The sequence below is a fragment of the Saccopteryx bilineata genome, chromosome 1, assembly GCF_036850765.1.
Source record: "Saccopteryx bilineata isolate mSacBil1 chromosome 1, mSacBil1_pri_phased_curated, whole genome shotgun sequence".
NCBI classification, from domain to species: domain Eukaryota; kingdom Metazoa; phylum Chordata; class Mammalia; order Chiroptera; family Emballonuridae; genus Saccopteryx; species Saccopteryx bilineata.
In genome coordinates this window covers 164,761,196-164,783,537 of record NC_089490.1, presented here as the reverse complement: position 1 = coordinate 164,783,537, position 22,342 = coordinate 164,761,196, and the positions used below count along the sequence as shown (strand labels likewise).

At 35.5% G+C, this 22,342-nt stretch overlaps 1 protein-coding gene across 3 annotated transcripts in view; it reads left to right on the top strand.

Moving 5' to 3' along the window:
* The window catches only part of GALNTL6 (polypeptide N-acetylgalactosaminyltransferase like 6), a 1,198,495-nt gene that overhangs the window by 1,027,666 nt on the left and 148,487 nt on the right, over positions 1–22,342 (top strand). For all 3 annotated transcript variants that reach the window (XM_066279164.1, XM_066279174.1, XM_066279184.1), the window contains one exon: positions 15,437–15,554. In XM_066279164.1, the coding sequence (XP_066135261.1) occupies positions 15,437–15,554 (118 nt within the window). The remainder of the gene's footprint in view (positions 1–15,436; positions 15,555–22,342) is intronic.

Sequence of the window (22,342 nt, the reverse complement as noted above, 5' to 3'; positions counted from 1 at the left end):
AATTAATGTGATACATGAACATTGTTTGCCTTTAATTTATGAAGAATACAGTCATTTTTCTTCTCTTGACTTCAGTGCAACATTGTGTAATAGTTAATTCATTATTTGTGTGGTGGGGAAGGAATTTCAATCCATAAACTCAGTTGTGTGTGATATTTCACAGTATTAAATGTTCCTCGGAGACACTTAAATCTAGCTTTGAGTTTCCTTCACCAAAGTAGTAGGAAGTTCAGGCTGTCTCCTCATGACAATTTCCTCTTCTCAGGGAGGGCAATGATCCTTGAATTTGACTTAGGCCAAATTATCTGAGTTGTCGTATTGATCCTCATTGTTAGTTCACAATGGTTGCGACCAAGATCCCTGCCATCCAATCCACTTGTTTAAATTCAGCAATTATGCTAATTTTGTGCAAATTAAAGTTCGTCAAGACCAAGAGTCCCAGTGAGTGGGGTTGGAGAGCCCACCTTTTGCTTTCTCTCTCCCATCTCTGGGACATCCTATATGATCTCTTCAGGCTCCTTAGGCTCCCTCAAAAACAGAAGGAGCAGCCTCCATTAATCTTTTAGCAGCTTCTTTTTACCAAACTACAAAAATGACTGAGGCTATTGGCCTGGCTTGCTTTGTGCTTGAAATGAGAAGGGTGGTGACCATCAAAGGGAAAGAACAAAATAGCGATTAATCTATCAATTTATTGTGTTAGGCTGACAATGCCTATTGCACGTACCAGCAGGAACTTTGAGCACCCACCCCATATGGGCATGACCCTGGGCACTTTGTGCGCATCCACCTTCATGCTCTGGCCCAGCAAGACTGATATCCTTCCATTACTTGGTACTATTCTCCTTCCCAACTCAGGGCCTTGGTGTGCCATCTTTCTCTTTAATGAATTTATTGGGGTGACATTGGTTAATAAATTTATGAGTTTCAGGTGTACAGTTCTATAATACATCATCTGTATATTGTACTGTGTTCACCACCTCAAGTCATGTCTCCTCCATCACCATTTATACCCCCTCTACCCTCTCCGACCTCCCCTTCCCCCATTCCCATCTGGTGACCACCATGCTCTGTCTGTGTCTGTGAGTTATTGTTTTGTTTCGGTTTTTGCTTAGTCCCCTCACCTTTTTCACCCAGCCCTGCAACCAGTACACCATTTTCCTTTGCCTCAAATACATCCTTTATACCTCTTTTTCTTTCCATTTTATGAAATCATTTACCCTGTGAAGCTTTTCAACAATCCTTTTCCAAATATTGTCATAATAATGACCTATCTCTGTCTATTTTTATCTGTGAACTGAAATATACTAGCATTTTATCATAGATTTGTAATTTTCAGTAGGATTACTACGTTTATTTAACTCTCCTTTTATTTTATCAGCCTTGGACTGGTATGAAACATGAACTAAAGCATCAGGTTAGGACACAATGTACAATGAACTTTAAAATTCCAGAAGTTGAAAAGTAATTTAATTTTATGCTTTTTACTTTTTATAACAAACCAGAATAGCAATTCCTAGGAATTTCTCCTAAACATATACTCTCATGTGAAAATGATGTCTATTCAAAGCTATTTAATCTAGAAATATTGAAATAGCAAAATGGTGAAAATAATTTAAATGTTTACATATATATATATATACACACATATGTATAATGGAAATGAATGATTGTCAAAATATATTAGATAGTTTAAAATAATTAGGTAAATTCCTTAAATTAGGTAAAGAACACAATGTGTAACATACAATCCTTTGTGTAGAAAGTAAAGAAAAAAAGATGTGTTTTTATTTGCTTAAATGAGCATAAAATATATCTAGGAGAATGCTCAAGAAATAACAATGGTCGTTTGTGATAAAAAAAACAACAGAGTAGCAGGGGATAGAAAGAGAAGCAAGAATTTATTATAAACATGAAAATGTATTATCTATTCAAAATAAATTAATATTTTAAATATTTTAAAATAAAACTAATGGATATCCATAAATTTGTGGATGTCCATATCTAAAAAAGATGGAGTAATATGAGCCAGATTTCCCCTGCCACCTAATAAAACAAAATATTTGAAACTGTGGTTTTCAAGACTTTCCACATCTGGCAATGAAGGACACTGATCCCTGAGAGATGGGAATAAGGGGAGGGCTACATTACACGAGCTTACTAACCTGAGAGAGTTTCCAGGCTGTGGTATAAGGAAGGGGAACCTAGATGAGACACAGCCTGAGTTGATATGGAGCTGAGAGTCTGGGCAGAATAGATTAGCTAGAATTTTAAGGGTAGAATACCACAAGAAGAGATCTATGCAGAGAGTGTTTTGAAGATCTACAGAGGGTATCTCTTGCATGCTCAGTAGAATATTGATAAGAGCACAAGTGTGAAGAAATTACCCAAATCTGGGGAAATAAAACTACTCAAGAAAATTAGGAGTATCAGTGAAGTGCACAAAAGGCACCAGCCAGACTGAAAAACCTGATGATTTACAAGACATTGAATAGAAGACACAGAAGGGTCTTGCCTTAAGGGTAGCGGATACTTTCCCCTAGATTGTGTACAGCTGCAGACCTACCTAATAAATCTTAGGAGCAAAAGCCAGAAATATCAAACTCTTTCTAAGTAATGTAACTGCATCCCAGAACAAAATTCAAAAATCTTTAAAAGAATACCAAAGATCCACTACCCAAAAATATAAAAGTTCAAGCATCCAGTGAAAAAATTGCCAAGCATGCAAAGAAGCAGTAATATCTGACCCATAATAAATAGGCAATTCAACCAATTGAAACTAAGAAGTGATTAAGAATTAATAGCAAAGGACATTAAAACTTTAATTATAGCAGTATTCTGTATGTTGAGATATTTAAGAGACATGTGAAATATAAAAAGACAAAAATAAAAATACTCAAGGTGAAAATAGAATGAGATAAAAAAGCATTGAATGGAATTATTAGTAGATTAGACATTATAAAAAATAAAGAAACTTGAAGATACAGCAATAGAAACTATACAAAATCAAATGCAAAAAGTGAATTTTAAAAAATGAACAAATGTGTAATTAGAGTCTCTGAAGGATATGAAAGAAAGGTAGAGGCAAAAAAAATAGTGGAAGAAATATTGATCAAACACTGTCCCAATTTCATGAAAAATATTTCTACAGATCCAAAAATTTCAAGATCTCAAATAATTCCAAGCAGAAGAAGCTATACCAAATCATGTCATAATAAAAGTCAATGATATACAGAAGGTCCTCAAAATAGCTAGAGAAATAAAGGTTCATTACATACAGAAAAAAAAGGATAAAAATAATAACACATTTCTCATGGGAAACAATACAAGTGAGGAGATAGTGGGCAACATGTTTAGAGGATTGAAAGAAGAAAGCTGTTAACCTAGCAATAGTCGACAAAAGTATCTTTTAAAAGTGTAGATGAAAAATGGTGTTTTCAGATGTGCAAAAGGTAAAGACTCCATCACCAGCACACTCCAACTACAAGAAATGCTAAAGAAAGTTCTTTAGGCAGATGGAAAATAATAGCAGATGGAAGTGTGGATCTAAACAAAAGAATTATGTAATGAGAAACAGTATTCATACTATAATTTCATATATTTGAAATGTTATTGTTTTAATATTTTAAAAGAAAATTGAATACTTAAGCAAAAATTATAATATAATGTGGAATTTATAACACATGCAAAAGTAAAATGTATGACAATAAAGTACAAAGGCTGGAAGAGAAAAAGTGAATGCATACTATCAGAAGATATGTGTGCAATGGTATATAATATTGCCAGAAGGTAAACTGTGATAAAAATGAAGATGCATGATATAAACCAAACAGCAACCAACCAATATAACAAAACAAGGAGGTTTTAAGTAAAATTAAAAAAAGAATTTTAATTAAATGGAATCATAAAAAATATTCAGTTAATCACAAGACAGAGAAAGAGGGGAAAAGAAACAACAGTTAGGACAAATGGAAAACAAAGATGATAGATTTAAACTTAGCCACATGAATAATTATAGTAAAAATAATATAATCAATCAATATGCAGAGATTGTAAAAGAGCGAGAATACGAGTATATGCTGTCTAGAAGAAAATCACTTTAAATATAAAGACACAACTAGTTTAAAAACTAAAGTAAAAAGATATTAAAAATTAAATACTAGTCCTTAGATAATATAAATCTAAAGAAAATAGAAGTAGCTATAGTAATATCAAGTCAAATACATGTTAGAGCAAAGAATATTAGCCAGGATGAGAAAGTCTTTCATAATGACAATGAGGTCAATTCAGCAAGAGCACATAAAAATCCTAAACATTTATGCACCTATTGTATTAACAGAGCTACAAAACACATGAAGCAAAAAATAAACCTAATGGAACCGCAGGAAGAAATAAACCAATCCAGAATTTTAGTTATATATTTTAATCTTTCTCTCAATAATTGATAGAACAAGAAGACAGAAAATCAATAAGAATATAGAAGACTTGAACACTACCAACTAACTTCAGCTAATAAATATTTATTCACCACTCACTCAACAGCAACAGTATACACATTCTTGTCAAATATACATGAAACATTTACCAACATAGACCAAATTCTAAGCCATTAAAAAGTCAATTATAAAAGGATTCAAGTTATACAAAGTATATTCTCAGACCACAATGGAATTAAATGAGAATCAATAATAGAAAGGTCTCAAACAAATCCCCAAATATCTGGAAACTAAATTATACACTTCTGTGTAACCCATAGGTTAAAAGAGAGAGAAAGAAATTAGGGATTATTTTCAATATAATGAAAATATATTCATGAGAATACTACATATCGTTTTTATGTGGAGGGAGGATTCCTCTAAAGTAAAACTTAACAGAGATGTATAGTAAGTACTAAATACCTATATTTTAAAAAAGCCTCTAATCAATAATCTCAGCTTACAAATTAAGTAACTAGAAAAAGAAAAACAAATTAAATACAGAGTGTGTGAATTAAAATAATAAAAACCAAGAGAAATTAATGAAATATAAAACAGAAAAAAATAAGAACAATGAAACCAAAAGCTAGTTTTTTAAGCAGATAAATAAAATTCATAAAACTATAACCATAGTCCTATAGAGGGAAAAAAAAAAGATAAATGACACAAATATGCTCACCAGCCATCCACACTAATCAATAGAGGAAACACTAATTTATTTGGGGTTTGGTAAAAACGTCAACGAAGGTAAAGAAGATCCACTTGAATTTATTTTATTTTGCCTAAAAGTAACCTAAAATATACTACATGCTTTGGTTTTTATAAACTCATTAAGAAAACATGATGTATTTCCAACAAATTACTTACAATAAAAAAAAAATCACTATAGGATTTTCTCCTGCCCAGTATCTATATTAATTTTCTATCTCTGATAATTCTAATTTTGAGATTCATTCTGCACAGTAAATTTTGAGGCACTTTGGAATTATGTTTTGCATGATCAATGTATTTGTATGACTTAATATCTTTGTATTTGTGGTTCAGATTGAACAGGACGGAGAATTTCTGATCACTTATGCCCAAACCCTAAGAAGCAGAGGTTACAGTGTGCTAGCTGTTCAATGGGAACCACACCCAATATATGTTAGAGTCCTAATTTGTTCCAGCTACAGTTGTAATTCACCTCTGAAAGTCAATGTGTGGAATATAGAATAAGATTAAGCTGCTCGAGAGAGAGATAAAGTGAGGTACATTTGGTTCTCGGATTTTTATTTCAAATGTTAAAATAAAAAACTACATGAGATTCTTTACATTATTTTTTTGAATCCTGCTCACTTTCCCTGGGGAAAAATGAATCCCTCTTCCTGCCATGTAATCTTTCTGTCTACAAAGAGTCTACACATTAAAAAAATATTCTTAAACTGCAGTCAGCCAGGTACCATCTTCACATGCAAAATCATTGAAATATATAAGACACTTAAATTTAGGTTTATATTACTCAAGTGCCACATTCCATTTTGCCAAGAGCAAGTCTTCAGTCAGTCTGTAAATTGGTGTGTCTAATATTTATACATATTTTAAAATGTGTATATTCAATATTTAATGCCTTGTGCTCTTATTTATAAATATCATTTGTTTCAAAAGTTTTTCATAAATGTTTTAAAAACTGTGCTGACAATGTGTTTATAGATTTGCTTTGTCTGCGTAAAGGTATTCTCTGATTGTTTTATATTCACATTTACATAGTTGTCTTTCTTCACCCCCAAACAGTGAAAGAGAAACAGGGTGGTAAAGAGCCCAAAGGCTTTCAAATCAGAAGATCTGGACTCCAGGCCTACCACTCACGAGCTTCAACTTGGGGCAGTGTTTTTAACCTCTCTCAGCCTGTTTTCTCAAACAGGACATAGGAATAATAGTCATAAGGTTGCTCTGAGGATTGATCAAGAGAATGGAATAAAGCTCTTAGCCAAGAGCCCAGGTCATAGTGAGCTCTCAAGAAATAGGAGCTACCTTTGAACTAAAAAAATATTTAGGAGTGATGTCAGAGAAATGGTGCCATGAGGGGTGCTCCTGATATCTCTCCTTGAAATTTCAACAAATTCAACAAATAAAGACAGAAAGAAAAAATCTGAGGAGCACCTAAAATATACACACACCAGACAAAGTTATGATTAGGCAAAAGAAAAGGTGGCTGAATATATAATCCACTCTGAAGGAAATAAGATGGAGAACAGAGTATTTCACTTTCCTCACTGATCTGAAGAAGGGCACTTTTGTCTGGAGCTGAGTGAAGCAGAGGGTCTTAGGCAGAGGGAAGAAGCTGGGTTACAGTGGATGATCAATCAGAAGAAAGAACACACTAGCTCTGCCAGAGATCACAGATGCGGGGCAAGCACGGGCAGCAGTCTATGACAAAGGTTACCGGTGTGGGGTGCCCACAGGCACTGGCGCCAGCAGCTTTATGCACTTCTGGATCCACAACCATGGGCAGTGTGCAAGTGGCTCCACCTGGCACCACTCGTGTAGGGGCGTGCACTCACGGGCTGAAGGGCTTAGCCTAAGATTATCAGCGAAAGAAATCTGCATGGGCTGTTGCCAGCATCTTTGTGCATTCCCAGCTCCATGACTACCAGCACGGGACATACACAAGAGCCAGGATCCATAGACCTGGGACTGGCCAGGCAGAGCCAATACAGGCTTCAAAGCTCATTCCTGCATTCCCAGCTCTGACTGAGATAACAGGTGCTGTGTACCTAAGTGGGTACGTGCGGGCCTCTGTGTGCACTGCTGAAGTTGTGGGGGCTGGACGCACATGTGGCTTGCTGTGGGCAACCAAACAGTGCCAAGGGAGAAGCCTGTGGCAATTAGATGTGCAGAGCACTGAGGCATACTAGACATGCCTGGGGGCCCTTAGAAAGCCGCTTAATCTGCAATCAGATCCCAGCCCACAGCACACTGAGATGTACTGGACCTGTCTGCCAGCTCTTAGAAAGACGCTAGATCTGAAATCGGCTCCCAGCCCTGCCTGCTCTTGTTAGCAGCTCTAATTGGCACAGCCTTACTCAGAACTGTGCTTTGAATGATACTGGAGAAAGGTCTGGCTACTCTTAAAGCCTCTTGCTCTGCAAGCAGTGGCTGGGGCGAACCTCACAGCTAAATCCCCAGGGTGCTAGCTCAAGTGGGAGAGACATGGAGAGAGGCACCTGGAAAACTAAGACTCCCATTGTCAGAGCCTCCAAGCCCTAACAAGCCCGACCTACCAACAAGACTGAGGTCCAGCCTACGTCATTGCCACAGCGACACAATAGCAAACCACTGCTCAAGAGCCCCATGGGGGCACAACTTTTAGTATAGTGCCACTTTCCCAAAAAAAGGAAGAAGCTACCTCTCAAAACCAGAAAAAAATTACATTTTTATAACTTTCTTTTCCATTTTGGTCATTTTATCTTTTTTCCTTTTTATTCTTTCCTTTCCCTATTGAACTTCATTATCCATTATTGTTACATTTTTCATTCTTGTTTTTTATGAGGGTTTCATATCAAAACCTTTACTTTTTTCTCTCTCTCTCTTTTTCTTTTTCTCTCATTCAATTGTCATGTATCAACAAATTATTATATTTTTGGATTCATATTTTTCTTTGTGGCATTTTGTGTGTTTTTTACTTCATATTTTATCTCTTTTGTCATTTTTCATCAGTTCCTGCTCCATGTTCTCTGTAGTTTTTGTTTCACTTATAATTATAGAATTTTCATTTTTTTACTGTATCTTTTTAATTTTTTTAATTATCTCTTATTAGTGTTATTAATAATACTACTCTCAAATGCCATTAAGGAAAAAGAAATCAAATATCATGGATACAAAAGATAGAGATGTAGATCAGATAGATGATGAAAAAATCTCTAGAAAAAAATTTTAATTGCTTGGAAACCTTGGAGTTAAATGACAGAGAATTAAAAATTTAAGTCCTAAAAATACTCAAGGAAATATAAGATATCATGGAAAGGCAATTTAGAGAGCTCAATAAACAATTCAATGAACAAAAAGAATACTTCACCAAGGAAATTGAAACTATAAAAAGGAAAAAAACAGAAATGAAAAACTTAATACATGAATTGAAAAATGAGGTAACAAGCTTAGCTAATAGAATAGGCCAGATAGAGGAGAGAATTAGTGACATAGAAGACAGGCAACTAGAGATACTACAAAGAGAAGAGGACAGAGACTCACAAATTTAAAAAAATGAGATAGCCCTACAGGAATTGGCTGACTCCATTAGAAGAGCAACATAAGAATAATGGGTATATCAGAAGGAGAAGAGAGAGAAAATTGAATAGAGAACATATTCAAACAAATAATTGATGAGAACTTCCCAAGTTTGTGGAAAGAATTAGAGCTTCAAATCTAAGAAGCAAACAGAACACCGAGTTACCTTAACCCAAACAGACCTACTCCAAGGCACATTGTAATGAAATTATCACAAACCAATGACAAAGAAAAAATCCTCAAGGAAGCCAGGGAAAAGAAGAATACAACATATAAAAGAAGGCCCATTAGATTATCATCAGATTTCTCAACAGAAACTCTACAAGCTAGAAGAGAGTGGACCCTAATATTTAAAGTACTGAAAGAGAGGAACTTCCAGCCAAGAATATTATATCCATCAAAGCTATCTTTCAAATATGACAGGGAAATAAAAACATTTACAGATATAGAAAAGATGAGAAAATTTATCACCAAGAAACCCCTACTTCAGGAAATACTAAAGGGAGTTATTCAACCAAATATAAAACAAAACATAATCACAAATAAAAGCTCGAACAAGATCACAATAAAAACAAAATTAACCTGTGACAACAAAAACAAAAAAGGGGAGAGGACAAAGATTAACAGTAGCAAAGGAAGTTGGAGTGCAGAAGCATTCATGAGATAATGTACTACAATGAATATGATGTATATTCTTTTAATTACCTAATGGTAACTACCAGTGAAAAAGCCACTACAGAAACACATGGCTTAAAAAAGAAGAAACAGAGGAAAGAGGTATGGAATGCAACCAAACAAAAACAAATGACAGAAAAACAAAAGAGAAGAACCAAACAAGATACAGAGCTATCAGAAAGCAATATACAAAATGACAATCAGAAAGCCTCAAGTGTCAATAATTACATTAAATGTAAATGGATTGAACTCATCAATAAAAAGACACAGAGTAGCAGAGTAGATCAAAAAAGGAAATCCAACTGTATGCTGCCTTCAAGAAACACATCTAAGCTGCAAGGATAAAAACAAATCAAAGTGGAGGATTGGAAAACGATTCTCCAAGCAAATAACATCGAAAGAAAAGCAGGTGTAGCCATACTCATATCTAACAATGCTGACTACAAGGCAGCTAAGATAATCAGAGACAAAGATGGTCATTTCATAATAATAAAGGGAACATTGATTCAAGAAGACATAACAGTTCTTAATATATATTCACCAAACCAAGGAGCACCAAAGTATATAAGTCATCTACTAACTGATCTAAAAATAAAAACTGACAAAAATGCAATCATACCTGGAGATCTCAATACACCACTGACAGCTCTAGGTCATTCATCCAAACAAAAAATCAATAAAGAAATATTGGTCTTAAATGAAACACTAGAACAATTGGATATGATAGACATCTACAGGACATTTCATCCAAAAACACCAGAGTATACATTTTTCTCCAGTGTACATGGAACATTCTCAAGAATTGACCATATGTTGGGCCACAAAAATAACATCAACAAATTCAGAAAGATTGAAATTATACCAACCATATTATCTGACCATAAAGCTTTGAAACTATTCAACTTCAATAAAAGAAGTAACAAACCCACAAAAATGTGGAAATTAAACAACATACTTCTAAAAAATGAGTGGGTCAAAGAAGAAATAAAAGCAGGGATCAAAAGATATATACAGACAAAAAAAATGACAATATGACATAGCAGAATCTCTAGGATGCAGTAAAGGCAGTAATAAGAGGGAAGTTCATATCACTACAGAACAAACAAGAGAGAGCCTAAGTAAACAATATAACATCACATCTTTTTTTTTTTTGGGGGGGGGGAGTTGTATTTTTCTGAAGTTGGAAACAGGGAGGCAGTCAGACAGACTCTCGCATGCGCCCAACCGGGATCCACCCAGCATACCCACCAGGGGGCGATGCTCTGCCCATCTGGGACGTCGCTCTGTTGCAACCAGAGCCATTCTAGCGCCTGAGGCAGAGGCCATAGAGCCATTCTTAGCACCCGGGCCTACTTTGCTCCAATGGAGCCTTGGCTGTGGGAGGGGAAGAGAGAGACAGAGAGAAAGGAGAGGGGGAGGGGTGGAGAAGCAGATGGGCACTTCTCCTGTGTGCCCTGGCCAGGAATCAAACCCGGGACTCCTGCATGCCAGGCCAACGCTCTACCACTGAGCCAACTGGCCAGGGCGAACATCACATCTTAAGGAACTAGAAAAAGATGAACAAAGGCAACCCAAAACTAGCAGAACAAAGAAAATAATAAAAATCAGAGCAGAAATAAATAAAATAGAGAACAGAAAACCTATAGAAAAAATCAATAAAACAAGGAGCTGGTTTTTTGAAAAGATCAACAAAATTGACAAATCCTTGGCAAGACTCACTTAGGAAGAAAGAGAAAGGACTCATATAAACAAAATCCAAAATGAAAAAGGAGAAATCACCACAGATATCATAGGTTTATAAAGAACTGTCGTAGAATACTATGAAAAAATATATGCCACCAAATTTAACAATTTAGAAGAAATGAATAAATTCCTAGAACAATACAATCTTCCTAGACTGGGTCACAAAGAAGTAGATAGACTAAACAGACCCATAAGCAGGGAGGAAATAGAAACAACTATCAAAAACCTCCCAAAAAATAAAAGTCCAGGCCCAGATGGCTATACTAGTGAATTCTATCAAACATTCAAAGAATATTTGATTCCTATTCTACTCAAAGTCTTCTAAAAAACTGAAAAAGAAGCAATACTTCCAAACACATTTTATGAGGCCAACATAACCCTCATACCAAAGCCTGGCAAGGACAACATAAAAAAAGAAAACTACAGGCCAATATCTCTAATGAACACCCAGATGCTAAAATCCTAAACAAAATACTAGCAAATCAAATACAACACATAAAAAAAATAATTTATCATGATCAAGTGGGATTCATCCCAGAATCACAAGGATGGTTCAACACACATAAAACAGTTAACGCAATACACCCTATCAACAAAACAAAGAATAAAAACCATATGATCCTATTAATAGATGCAGAAAAGGCATTTGATAATATACAATATCATTTTATGTTTAAAACACTCAACAAAATGGGTATAGGAGGAAAATATCTCAACATAATAAAGGCCATCTATGACAAGCCATCAGCTAACATCATATAAAATGGCAAAAAACTAAAAACTTTTCCTCTAAAATCAGGAACAAGAGAAGGCTGCCTACTCTCTCCACTCTTATTCAAAATAGTGCTGTAAGTTCTAGCCAGAGCAATCAGACAAGAGAAAGAAATAAAAGACATTCATATTGGGAAAGAAGTAAAAGTTTCACTTTTTGCAGATGATATGATCCTATACATCGAAAACCCCAAAGACTCCACAAAATGACTATTAGAAACAATAAGCCAATACAGTAAGGTCGCAGGATACAAATTAATATACAGAAGTCTATTGCCTTCCTATATGCCAACAATAAAACTTCAGAAAATGAACTCAAAAAAATAATCCCTTTTATAGTTGCAACAAAAAAAATAAAATACCTAGGAATGAACATTACAAAGAATGTAAAGGATCTATATAATGAAAACTACAAAGCATCATTAAGAAAAATCAAAAAAGATACAATGAAATAGAAAAATATGCCTCATTCTTGGATAGGAAGAATAAATATAGTTAAAATGACCATATAACCCAAAGCAATATACAAATTTAATGCAATTCCCATCAAAACTCCAATGTCATTTTTTAAGGAAATAGAACAACAAATCACCAGGTTTATATGGAACTATAAAAAACCCCGAATAGCCAAAGTAATCCTAAGGGAAAAGAATGAAGTTGGGGGCTTTACAATACCTGACCTCAAATTTTATTATAGAGCCATGAAAATCAAAACAGCATGGTATTGGCAGAAAAAGAGACACTCAGACCAATGAAACAAAATAGCCCAGAAATAAAACCACATATATATGGTCAAATCATCTTTAATAAAGGAGCCAAAAAACACACAATAGAGAAAAGAAAGCTTCTTCAATAAATGTTGCTGGGAAAACTGGAGAGTCACGTGTAAAAGAATGAAACTTGACTACAGTCTGTCTCCTTGTACCAAAATTAATTCAAAATGGATCAAAGACCTAAATATAAGACTTGACATAATAAATTACATAGAAAAAAAACATAGGTACTAAACTCATAGACCTTGGCCATAAAGAACATTTTATGAATTTGACTCCAAAGGCAAGGGAAGTAAAGGCAAAGATAAATAAATAGGACTACATCAACTAAGAAGCTTTTGCACAGCAAAATAAACTGACAACAAAACAAACAGACAGCCAACTAAATCCAACTAAATGGGAGATGATATTTTCAAACAACAGCTCGGATAAGGGTATAATATCCAAAATATACAAAGAATTCACAAAACTCAACCACAAACAAGCTAACAATCCTATTAAAAAGAATGGAAGAGGATATGAACAGACACTTCTCCCAGGAATAAATACAAATTGCCAAAAGATATATGAAAAGATGTTCATTTTCACTAGCTATTAGAGATATGCAAAACAAACTGCAATGAGATACCACCTCACAGCTGTTAGATTAGCTATTATCAACAAGACAGGTAATAATAAGTGTTGGAGAGGCTGTGGAGAAAAAGGAACCCTCATTCTCTGTTGGTGGGAATGTAAAGTAGTACAACCATTATGGAAGAAAGTATGGCGGTTCCTCAAAAAATTAAGAATAGAACTACCATATGACCCAGCAATCCCTCTGCTGGGTATATACCCCCAAAACTCAAAAACATTACTACATAAAAACACATGCAGCCCCATGTTCATCACAGCATTGTTCACAGTGGCCAAGACATAGAAATGACCAAAAAGACCTTCAATAGAAGACTGGATAAAGAAAATGTGGTACATATTTGCTATGGAATACTACTCAGCTATAAGAAATGATGACATAGGATCATCATGACAACGTGGATGGACCTTGATAACATTATACTGAGTGAAATAAGTAAATCAGAAAAAACTAAGAACTGTATAATTCCATACATAGGTAGGACACAAAATTGATACTTATGGACATGGATAAGAGTGCAGTGGTTACCAGAAGAAGGGGAAGGGAGGAGACAGAGTGGGTGGGAGGAGGGGAGGGGCCTAAAGAAAACCAAATAAAATGTGACGGAGGACGATTTGACTTTGGGTGTTGGGTATACAACATAATCAAATGTCAAAATGATCTGGAGATGTTTTCTCTGAATTTATGTACTCTAATTGATCAATGTCACCCCATTAAAATTAATTGTCTAGATAAAATTTTAGAAAATGTTTAGGACAGGGCCCATTGGTTATAAATTATTTCATTATATAGCAACATGTGTACAATTCATCCTAGCCATAGTGGATACTGAATAATTATTATTTGCTCAAAAGAAATATTTCTTAGAAAGGCAGAAAAGGCCTAGAATAATAATAATAATAACAACAACAATGTAGGGGAGGTGGTTGGGGGAAGGGAGTAAAGAGGGACAAATACCTGGCCGGTTGGCTCAGCGGTAGAGCGTTGGTCTGGCGTGTGGGGGACCCAGGTTCGATTCCCGGCCAGGGCACATAGGAGAAGCACCCATTTGCTTCTCCACCCCCACCCCCTCCTTCCTCTCTGTTTCTCTCTTCCCCTCCCGCAGCCAAGGCTCCATTGGAGCAAAGATGGCCTTGACGCTGGGGATGGCTCCTTGGCCTCTGCCCCAGGCACTAGAGTGGCTCTGGTCGCAGCAGAGCCACGCCCCCTGGTGGGCAGAGCGTCGCCCCTGGTGGGCGTGCCGAGTGGATCCCGGTGGGGCGCATGCAGAAGTCTGTCTGACTGTCTCTCCCCATTTCCAGCTTCAGAAAAGTAAAAAAAATAAAATAAATAAATAAAAATAAATAAATAAATAAAAAGAGGGACAAATATATGGCGACAGAAATGATTTGACTTTGGGTGATGGTACTCAACATGATCAACAGTTCAAATGCTGTAGAAATGTTTACCTGAAACCTAGGTACTGTTATTGACCAATGTCATTCCTTTAAATTTAATTTTCTAAATAAAATTTTTTAAATGTAAAAAAAATAATAATAATATAATATAATTAAACTGAAAAGACCTAGTTTAAATTCCAGCTTTTTTATGTTAATTAATCAATTCTGGTTGGGTGTTGCAGTCCAGCTATCCATCTGACAGTCTGTAAAATGAACATGATCTGTACATGGCGATGCTTGGTATATACATACTAAGAGATTTAATCAATGATACTGTCTACAGCAGCCATTTCTATACTTTTATCTGTCTGATAAGATCCCTTTCACTTTGAGGAAAGACCATAAAATTGAGTGATATTTCTCACCATGTGACTCACTAATTGTCATGTATTTCTCTATAATGGAGACATCTGGGGCAAATGTGGCTCTACAGGGCATTAGTGGCATTAGAGTGTGAACTACAAAATGAGAAGTTCATGAGAATTCCAAGAGAATTAGAAACCATATGAAAACTTTGTATTCACTTACAGAAAACTAATGCTAAAAAGTTCTATGCAGTTGACCACTTATAATATCTTGAATTTGCTTCTTTGTTGTTTTTTTTTTAAGTACAACACTGTTGCCCCTAATGTTCATGGTCCTTTAAAGATTATTTTATTCATTTCACAGGTCTCCTGTAATGGCTGGAGGTCTCTTTGCTGTCAATCGGAAATGGTTTTGGGACTTGGGTGGCTATGATCCAGGCTTAGAAATCTGGGGAGGAGAACAGTATGAAATCTCTTTTAAGGTAAGCCACCAATACCCTCTTCACACTATGTCTACATAATTTTGGCAAATCTGATAGAATGTCATTATTTTGTTTTGTGACGTATATTGTGAGATGACTATAAAAATAGACATATTGCCTTTCCAAGTCAGGTTTTAGATGAGGGAAGCTACTTCCTCCTGCTGTTTCAGTGAAACACAGCCATGCTATAAAAGAGATGCATAGTAGAAACAATGAAAAACCCCTTTTGCAGGTTGAAAACTTGGTTTGCCAATTGACCTACGGCTCCCCTGACAAGTGCATTCTTTCTGAAGCACTTAGAAATATACATAGAAGAATTAAGATGAAAGAAATCATATTTATTGGAGCTTTTGCCCTTTCTATTTGTTATAGAAATAGTATTTCACATTTTGATCGTAACCAGTTATTCCAAAATTTCAATAACAGAAGAGTAATTTTAAAATATGAATCTGAATCACTAATTAAAGTTATTTTTTGTGTAATTCCAATAAGCAGTTTTTTTACTTTTTTTATCTGAAGTTGCCCAGGTCTTGACTTTCTTTGACCACAAATAGTAAAATTATATACTTTATCATATATACGTTTATGATAGAATATCAAATTTCAGGGTTTGTAAATGAAAAACTTTATTACAACATATGAAGACCATATACACAGAGAAAAATAAACTGTGCAAAAGTTTGTACTCCAAACTTCCAGGATTTTTTTCTAAAAAGTAGTCTTAGAAAAAAAAAGCTTTTCCTTTTTTTCCATTATCATTGTCACTGTTTATATAGTTGATTGATTCTTGCAAGATTTATCATATGAAAACCTCTTATTAAATAAATCAGCTTCTCCTAATTATTTCTATTATAAAATCAAACCAATTCTTGCTGAGAAAAAAAGAAGTGTATTCTAAATATTGTAAAAGTCAACCTTAGGAATCTAACTAAATCTTGAGTCAAGGTATACAAAGGAAATGATAAGAGCTGATTTTATAGCACTGTAACAGCTCTATTCAATGTGTTAAGAGAAATTATATGTTGTTCTCAAAGTGTCATAAAATAAATATTCCCAAAGAGATACTAAGGAGGCATGATTGCAGGCTTTAAGACATCTAGAATTTTCCATCTCACTATACTGACAGTAATCTTTGAAATACCATTTATAAAATTAGTGCTTTTCTTTCACCATTCTTCAAATTATTTTAATATCACATATAAGCTACTGTTTTTCTTAAGCTTTTTATAAATACGTGGTTTAAAATCCTTGAATTTACCGGTGTCTTTTGGGTTTCTCTGTTATAGCTGTACACTTGTCACATTGTATATAGCGGAAGATAACAATATCACAAGTAGTAACAATAGAAATAGCATCTATTACCTTTGCCTAGTGGTGTGAGCCAGATGCTGAGCTAAGTGCTTTCTTTATCTGCATTATTTCATTTAAAACCACAACTCTAAGAAGTAGGAATTATTCCATTTTACAGATGAAGAAACTGAGACTTAAAGTTTTAAAGATTTAAGATTAAATTGTTTATAACTTTTAAAGATTAAGTAAACTACTCAGGGCCACTTGAGGATTGAAATGCTCCATTTCTGCTTAATTGTGGAGATGCAGAATTATTAAACTATCTGACACCCAGGTCATATTTACCAACACCATTCTGGAGTTCACTGATCTCTACCTAATGGTTCCTTTCCTTGAACAGAAACAGGTATTGTCATTATAGCCTAACAGCAAAGCAACAAACTTTCTGCTGAACCTGGCAAAATACCACTGATTAGCAGATATTGCCTAAAGGATGGTGCAAAGTTTACAATAATACCTTCAACTGGAAGCAGTAAAGATAAAAATGGCATTGCTCTATTATATACACTATCTTCAGAATTCAAGGGATTCTTTTTACTTTTCACAGTTCAAGAGATTTTCTTCTTAAATTCTCTTAATTCATAAATTCGTTAAGCTTAAAATATTACTGAAGAAAATTTCTATAAAGCAGGACATGCCCAGTTTTGAATAATGAACCGGATGATGGAAAAATTGCTAATAGCCACAGAGTTTGCAGAATATACATTTACATTCTAAATCACAAAAGTATCTTCTAGACCAGGGGTCCCCAAACTTTTTACACAGGGGGCCAGTTCACTGTCCCTCAGACCGTTGGAGGGCCGGACTATAAAAAAAAACTATGAACAAATCCCTATGCACACTGCACATATCTTATTTTAAAATAAAAAAACAAAACGGGAACAAATACAATATTTAAAATAAAGAACAAGTAAATTTAAATCAACAAACTGACCAGTATTTCAATGGGAACTATGGGTTTGCTTTTGGCTAATGAGATGGTCAATGTGTTCCTCTCAATGACCACCAATGAAAGAGGTGCTTCTTCCAGAAGTGTGGCGGGGGCCGGATAAATGGCCTCAGGGGGCCGCGTGCGGCCCGCGGGCCGTAGTTTGGGGACCCCTGTTCTAGACCAACATCAGCCTGACCTGTGGTGGCGCAGTGGATCAAGCTTCAACCTGGAACGCTGAGGTCGCCGGTTCAAAACCCTGGGCTTGCCTAGTCAAGGCACATATGGGAGTTGATGATTCCTGCTCCTCCCTCCCTTCTCTCTCTCTCTCTCTCTCTCTCTCTCTCTCTCTCTCTCTCTCCTCTAAAATGAATAAATAAATAAAAATTTAAAAAAATAAAATTAAAAAAAAATTTTTTTTTTAATTTAGACCGACATCAGCCTGCATTTCTCACTTCTCCGTCACTCACATCTATCACATCTCTTTTGGATGACCTGAGATTTTATTACCCCATTTTCAATTTTTTAGTTATCTGTCATTCTGAAGGATATAATTGGAGTGCAGCCCTGTCGGCTTTGTCTAGAAACCATGGCAACAGCACTGGAAGTTCAGGACTAAATTGCCCTAGGTTGTTTGGTTGGAATGACAGCTTCTTTGGTGACAGCTATGTCTTACAGGGTCCTATTTTAGACATATCCCTTCATTCTTCTCACAATTGTGTGATGACCTTGGGGTTCCTGTCCCTCCTTATTAGTATTTGTAACATGAGGGGACAAACTTAAATAGGCTTTGTAGAATTGGTATTGAAGCAAGAAAATTTTTCTCCTTATGAAAAGAATCAAAAGAATTGTGCACACTATCTCAGTTAAATATTATTACATGATATCATTTAAAAAAGAAAGAGAAAATTAAATATCTACATTTTTGGACATATCCAATAAATTGACATTAATTTTACAGCGTAAAGTATCATAAGATATACACTGGTCAGCACTTAAGGTTTGAGAAATCTGTGTGGATAGCTGAGATTTCACTAGGGCATTTCACATGGTAATATAGAAATTATTTGAAGTGTGGAACTTAAAAACTCTAATTCAAAAGATTTCTATCTATGGTCATTGTTAGACATCTTTGTTTACTTTTTAACCAAAAAATTATTTCACCAAAGTTGATGACAAGATTCTATCACTGAATAAAAGTATTTCCAAAAAGCTCTGCTTTATTTAAAGGGCTTGTTTTGAGTTAAACATTATTTGGCGAAAAGTGCTCCTCAGTTCTTTTTCTCTCCAAATATCTTCCCTGCCTTTTTTAACATCTGATTAGATGAGTAGATTTCATGTCATAACAGGAAAGCCAACACAGAGTGATTTTCAGGAGTCAGTTGAGGAAAAGATCTCTGCAGAGAAATCTGCCTGTACTGTGTCTGGTGTTAGTGTGTTTTAATATGAATCTGGACTCCTGAATGGCCCAGACTTAGCCATTGTCCCTCAGATGTTGCTAGGTCAGCCAGCTGCTTGGGAGGAGAAAGAATTTAGTTGGTCATTCTACAAGCTTTTATTGAGCTTCTAACTTATGTCAGTCATAGTTCCAGGTACTCAATTTGGAGTTGCACCTGGAAACAAAGAGGAAGTCATGACACACTACCCAGTGGGGCATAAAAGAGATCAACCACATTTTTAAATGGTCTCCCATTTAAGTTGCTGAAATAATGTTAAAATTAGTATGAGTTGCCGATTTTTCAGTGTGTTTTAACATCCACTCCCCAAAGATAAAAGTCCAAATGTTAGCATTTTCAAAAAATCTGTCCTTCAATTGCCAAAAATTCTTCTCAGAAAATAAAAGTGAGCAAAAGACATGAATTAGGACCACAAAATTTAGAATGAAGCCCAGGGACTGGCTGACTCTATTCCACAGAATTCTCTGACATGGGACATAAAGTTTAGATCTAGGTAAAAGAGCATTAAATTTGTTTGGGCTGCCCTTTTTCAGCCCCAGGAGCTTATCAGTGTGGTCCTACATTGATCCAATGTTTCTTGGGCCATTATAGTCCAAGAAGAGCTCTTGACCACCAGCCTTAGCTATACCGAAGTGTTCAAGGCTCTAGGTGAGATTGATATGGAGACCATATGTCCTAGAGTGAACCCACCAAAGCTGGTAGCCCCACACAGCCTATTTCAAAAAACCTTGCTTAATGAATTATAACACACTATAGAATCACCTTAAGGAAACTTGAACTGATGTCTCACAATCTTGCAACCCTTATGGGTCATCAATTCATTCAATAGACATTTATTTATAGACTACAATATGCCAACTCTGGCTAAGCTTTTGAGATTCAAAGATAAAAATGTGAGAAGATTCTTGCCATAGAGGAGCTTACTATCCAGTAGCAGTTTGAGAATTAATTGGCCACAATTACTCATCCTCAGTATTGTTTGGGATGTGTTTTATTTTCATAGTCACAGTAATAACTTGGGAGATATACAATAACCTCTTTGCTAGCCTCCATTCCTTTATTCTTCCTCCTCTTTTAACCTGTCTCCACATTTCATTCATTTATTCCCTGAGTTGCTTTCTTTTCTTCTCCTCCGAGCTCACCGTTGCCCCTCATTACCATGCAAATCAAATGAACAGACTGAATCATACATTATGAAGCTTTCCATCCATTACCTGCCTCACCTGCCTGTCTCAATCTACACTGCAAACCAACTGACCTAGTGTCTCCCTTTCCTTCTTGGAAGATAAGAATACATACTTCTGTTTCTGTGCCTACTTGTTGCAGAGATTGTAACTAACCAGTCAGACTTTGTTCTGTTGCTGAGAAATTTGTTTATTCTTACTAGAAACATTAATCAGTAATCTTCACCATAAGTCCATGTACCTTGCAAGCTAGACTTTGCACAAAAATGCAAAGGAAGCCCGGTAGAAGCCACTGGATCAAGTACAATTGACATGGGAATTTTGTTCACTGACCACAAGGAGCAATTAATTTTTAAAACTACATTAAGAATTCCCTCTTGAAAAGATGCTCAGCTTCATTAGTTATTAGAGAAATGCAAATCAAAACTACAATGAGATACCACCTCACCCCTGTTAGATTAGCTATTATCAACAAGACGGGTAATAGCAAATGTTGGAGAGGCTGTGGAGAAAAAGGAACCCTCATTCACTGTTGGTGGGACTGTAAAGTAGTACAACCATTATGGAGGAAAGTATGGTGGTTCCTCAAAAAACTGCAAATAGAACTACCTTATGACCCAGCAATCCCTCTACTGGGTATATACCCCAAAACCTCAGAAACATTGATACGTGAAGACACATGTAGCCCCATGTTCATTGCAGCACTGTTCACAGTGGCCAAGACATGGAAACAACCAAAAAGCCCTTCAATAGAAGACTGGATAAAGAAGATGTGGCACATATACACTATGGAATACTACTCAGCCATAAGAAATGATGACATCAGATCATTTACAGCAAAATGGTGGGATCTTGATAACATTATAAGGAGTGAAATAAGCAAATCAGAAAAAAACAAGAACTACATGATTCCATACATTGGTGGAACATAAAAACGAGACTAAGAGACATGGACAAGAGTGTGGTGGTTACCAGGGGTGGGGGGAGGGAGGACATGGGAGGGAGGGAGGGAGAGAGTTAGGGGGAGGGGGAGGGGCACAGAGAACTAGATAGAGGGTGATGGAGGACAATCTGACTTTGGGTGAGGGGTATGCAACACAATTTAATGACAAAATAACCTAGACATGTTTTCTTTGAATATATGTACCCTGATTTATTAATGTCATCCCATTACCATTAATAAAAATTTATTAAAAAAAAAAAAAAGAATTCCCTCTAAAGTAAAACATATAAATGTACTTCTGTTCACCAGTTTCCTATGCAAGAGAGGCCAGAGCTTTCCCACTGTGTATGGGTCTATCTACTGGACTGAAGTAGGGGACCATAAACTGTATCCACACTGCATGTTCTATGAATTCCAGTTTAGGTTCTTTTAAATTGGAATAAGAACCTAAAGACATTTTGAAGCTAACTTAATGTGGGAACAGATTCCTTCTGAATTTTTAATGATTTTACCCAACCTTTCATTGTTACTTTGCCTACATCTAATTTGACAGCAATTTTTTTAACAACTCAATCCTTTCAAACTCCTCGAATTAGTTTTGACATGACCAACAATTTCTTCTCTTTTTGTAAGCGTATTTGATCAATTTAAGTGGCATTTAATTAAATTACATAATTACAATTTTTTTAAAGCTAGCATAATCACATTGGGGGAGAAATGAACTCACTGGCTTCGAGGTAAGCATGTAACTTAACTATTGCGAGCAAAAGATTCCTGGTGTGTTCAACATTGGTTTACCATAAAATGAATGCAATTCCATATGTTTGCAGAAGGAATGAAGAGTGATGGTTAATACATTAAATGGGTTGAATGAAGATTCAGTCCTTACTGTCAGAAACTTTCAGTCCAATGAGAGTCAGAAAAAC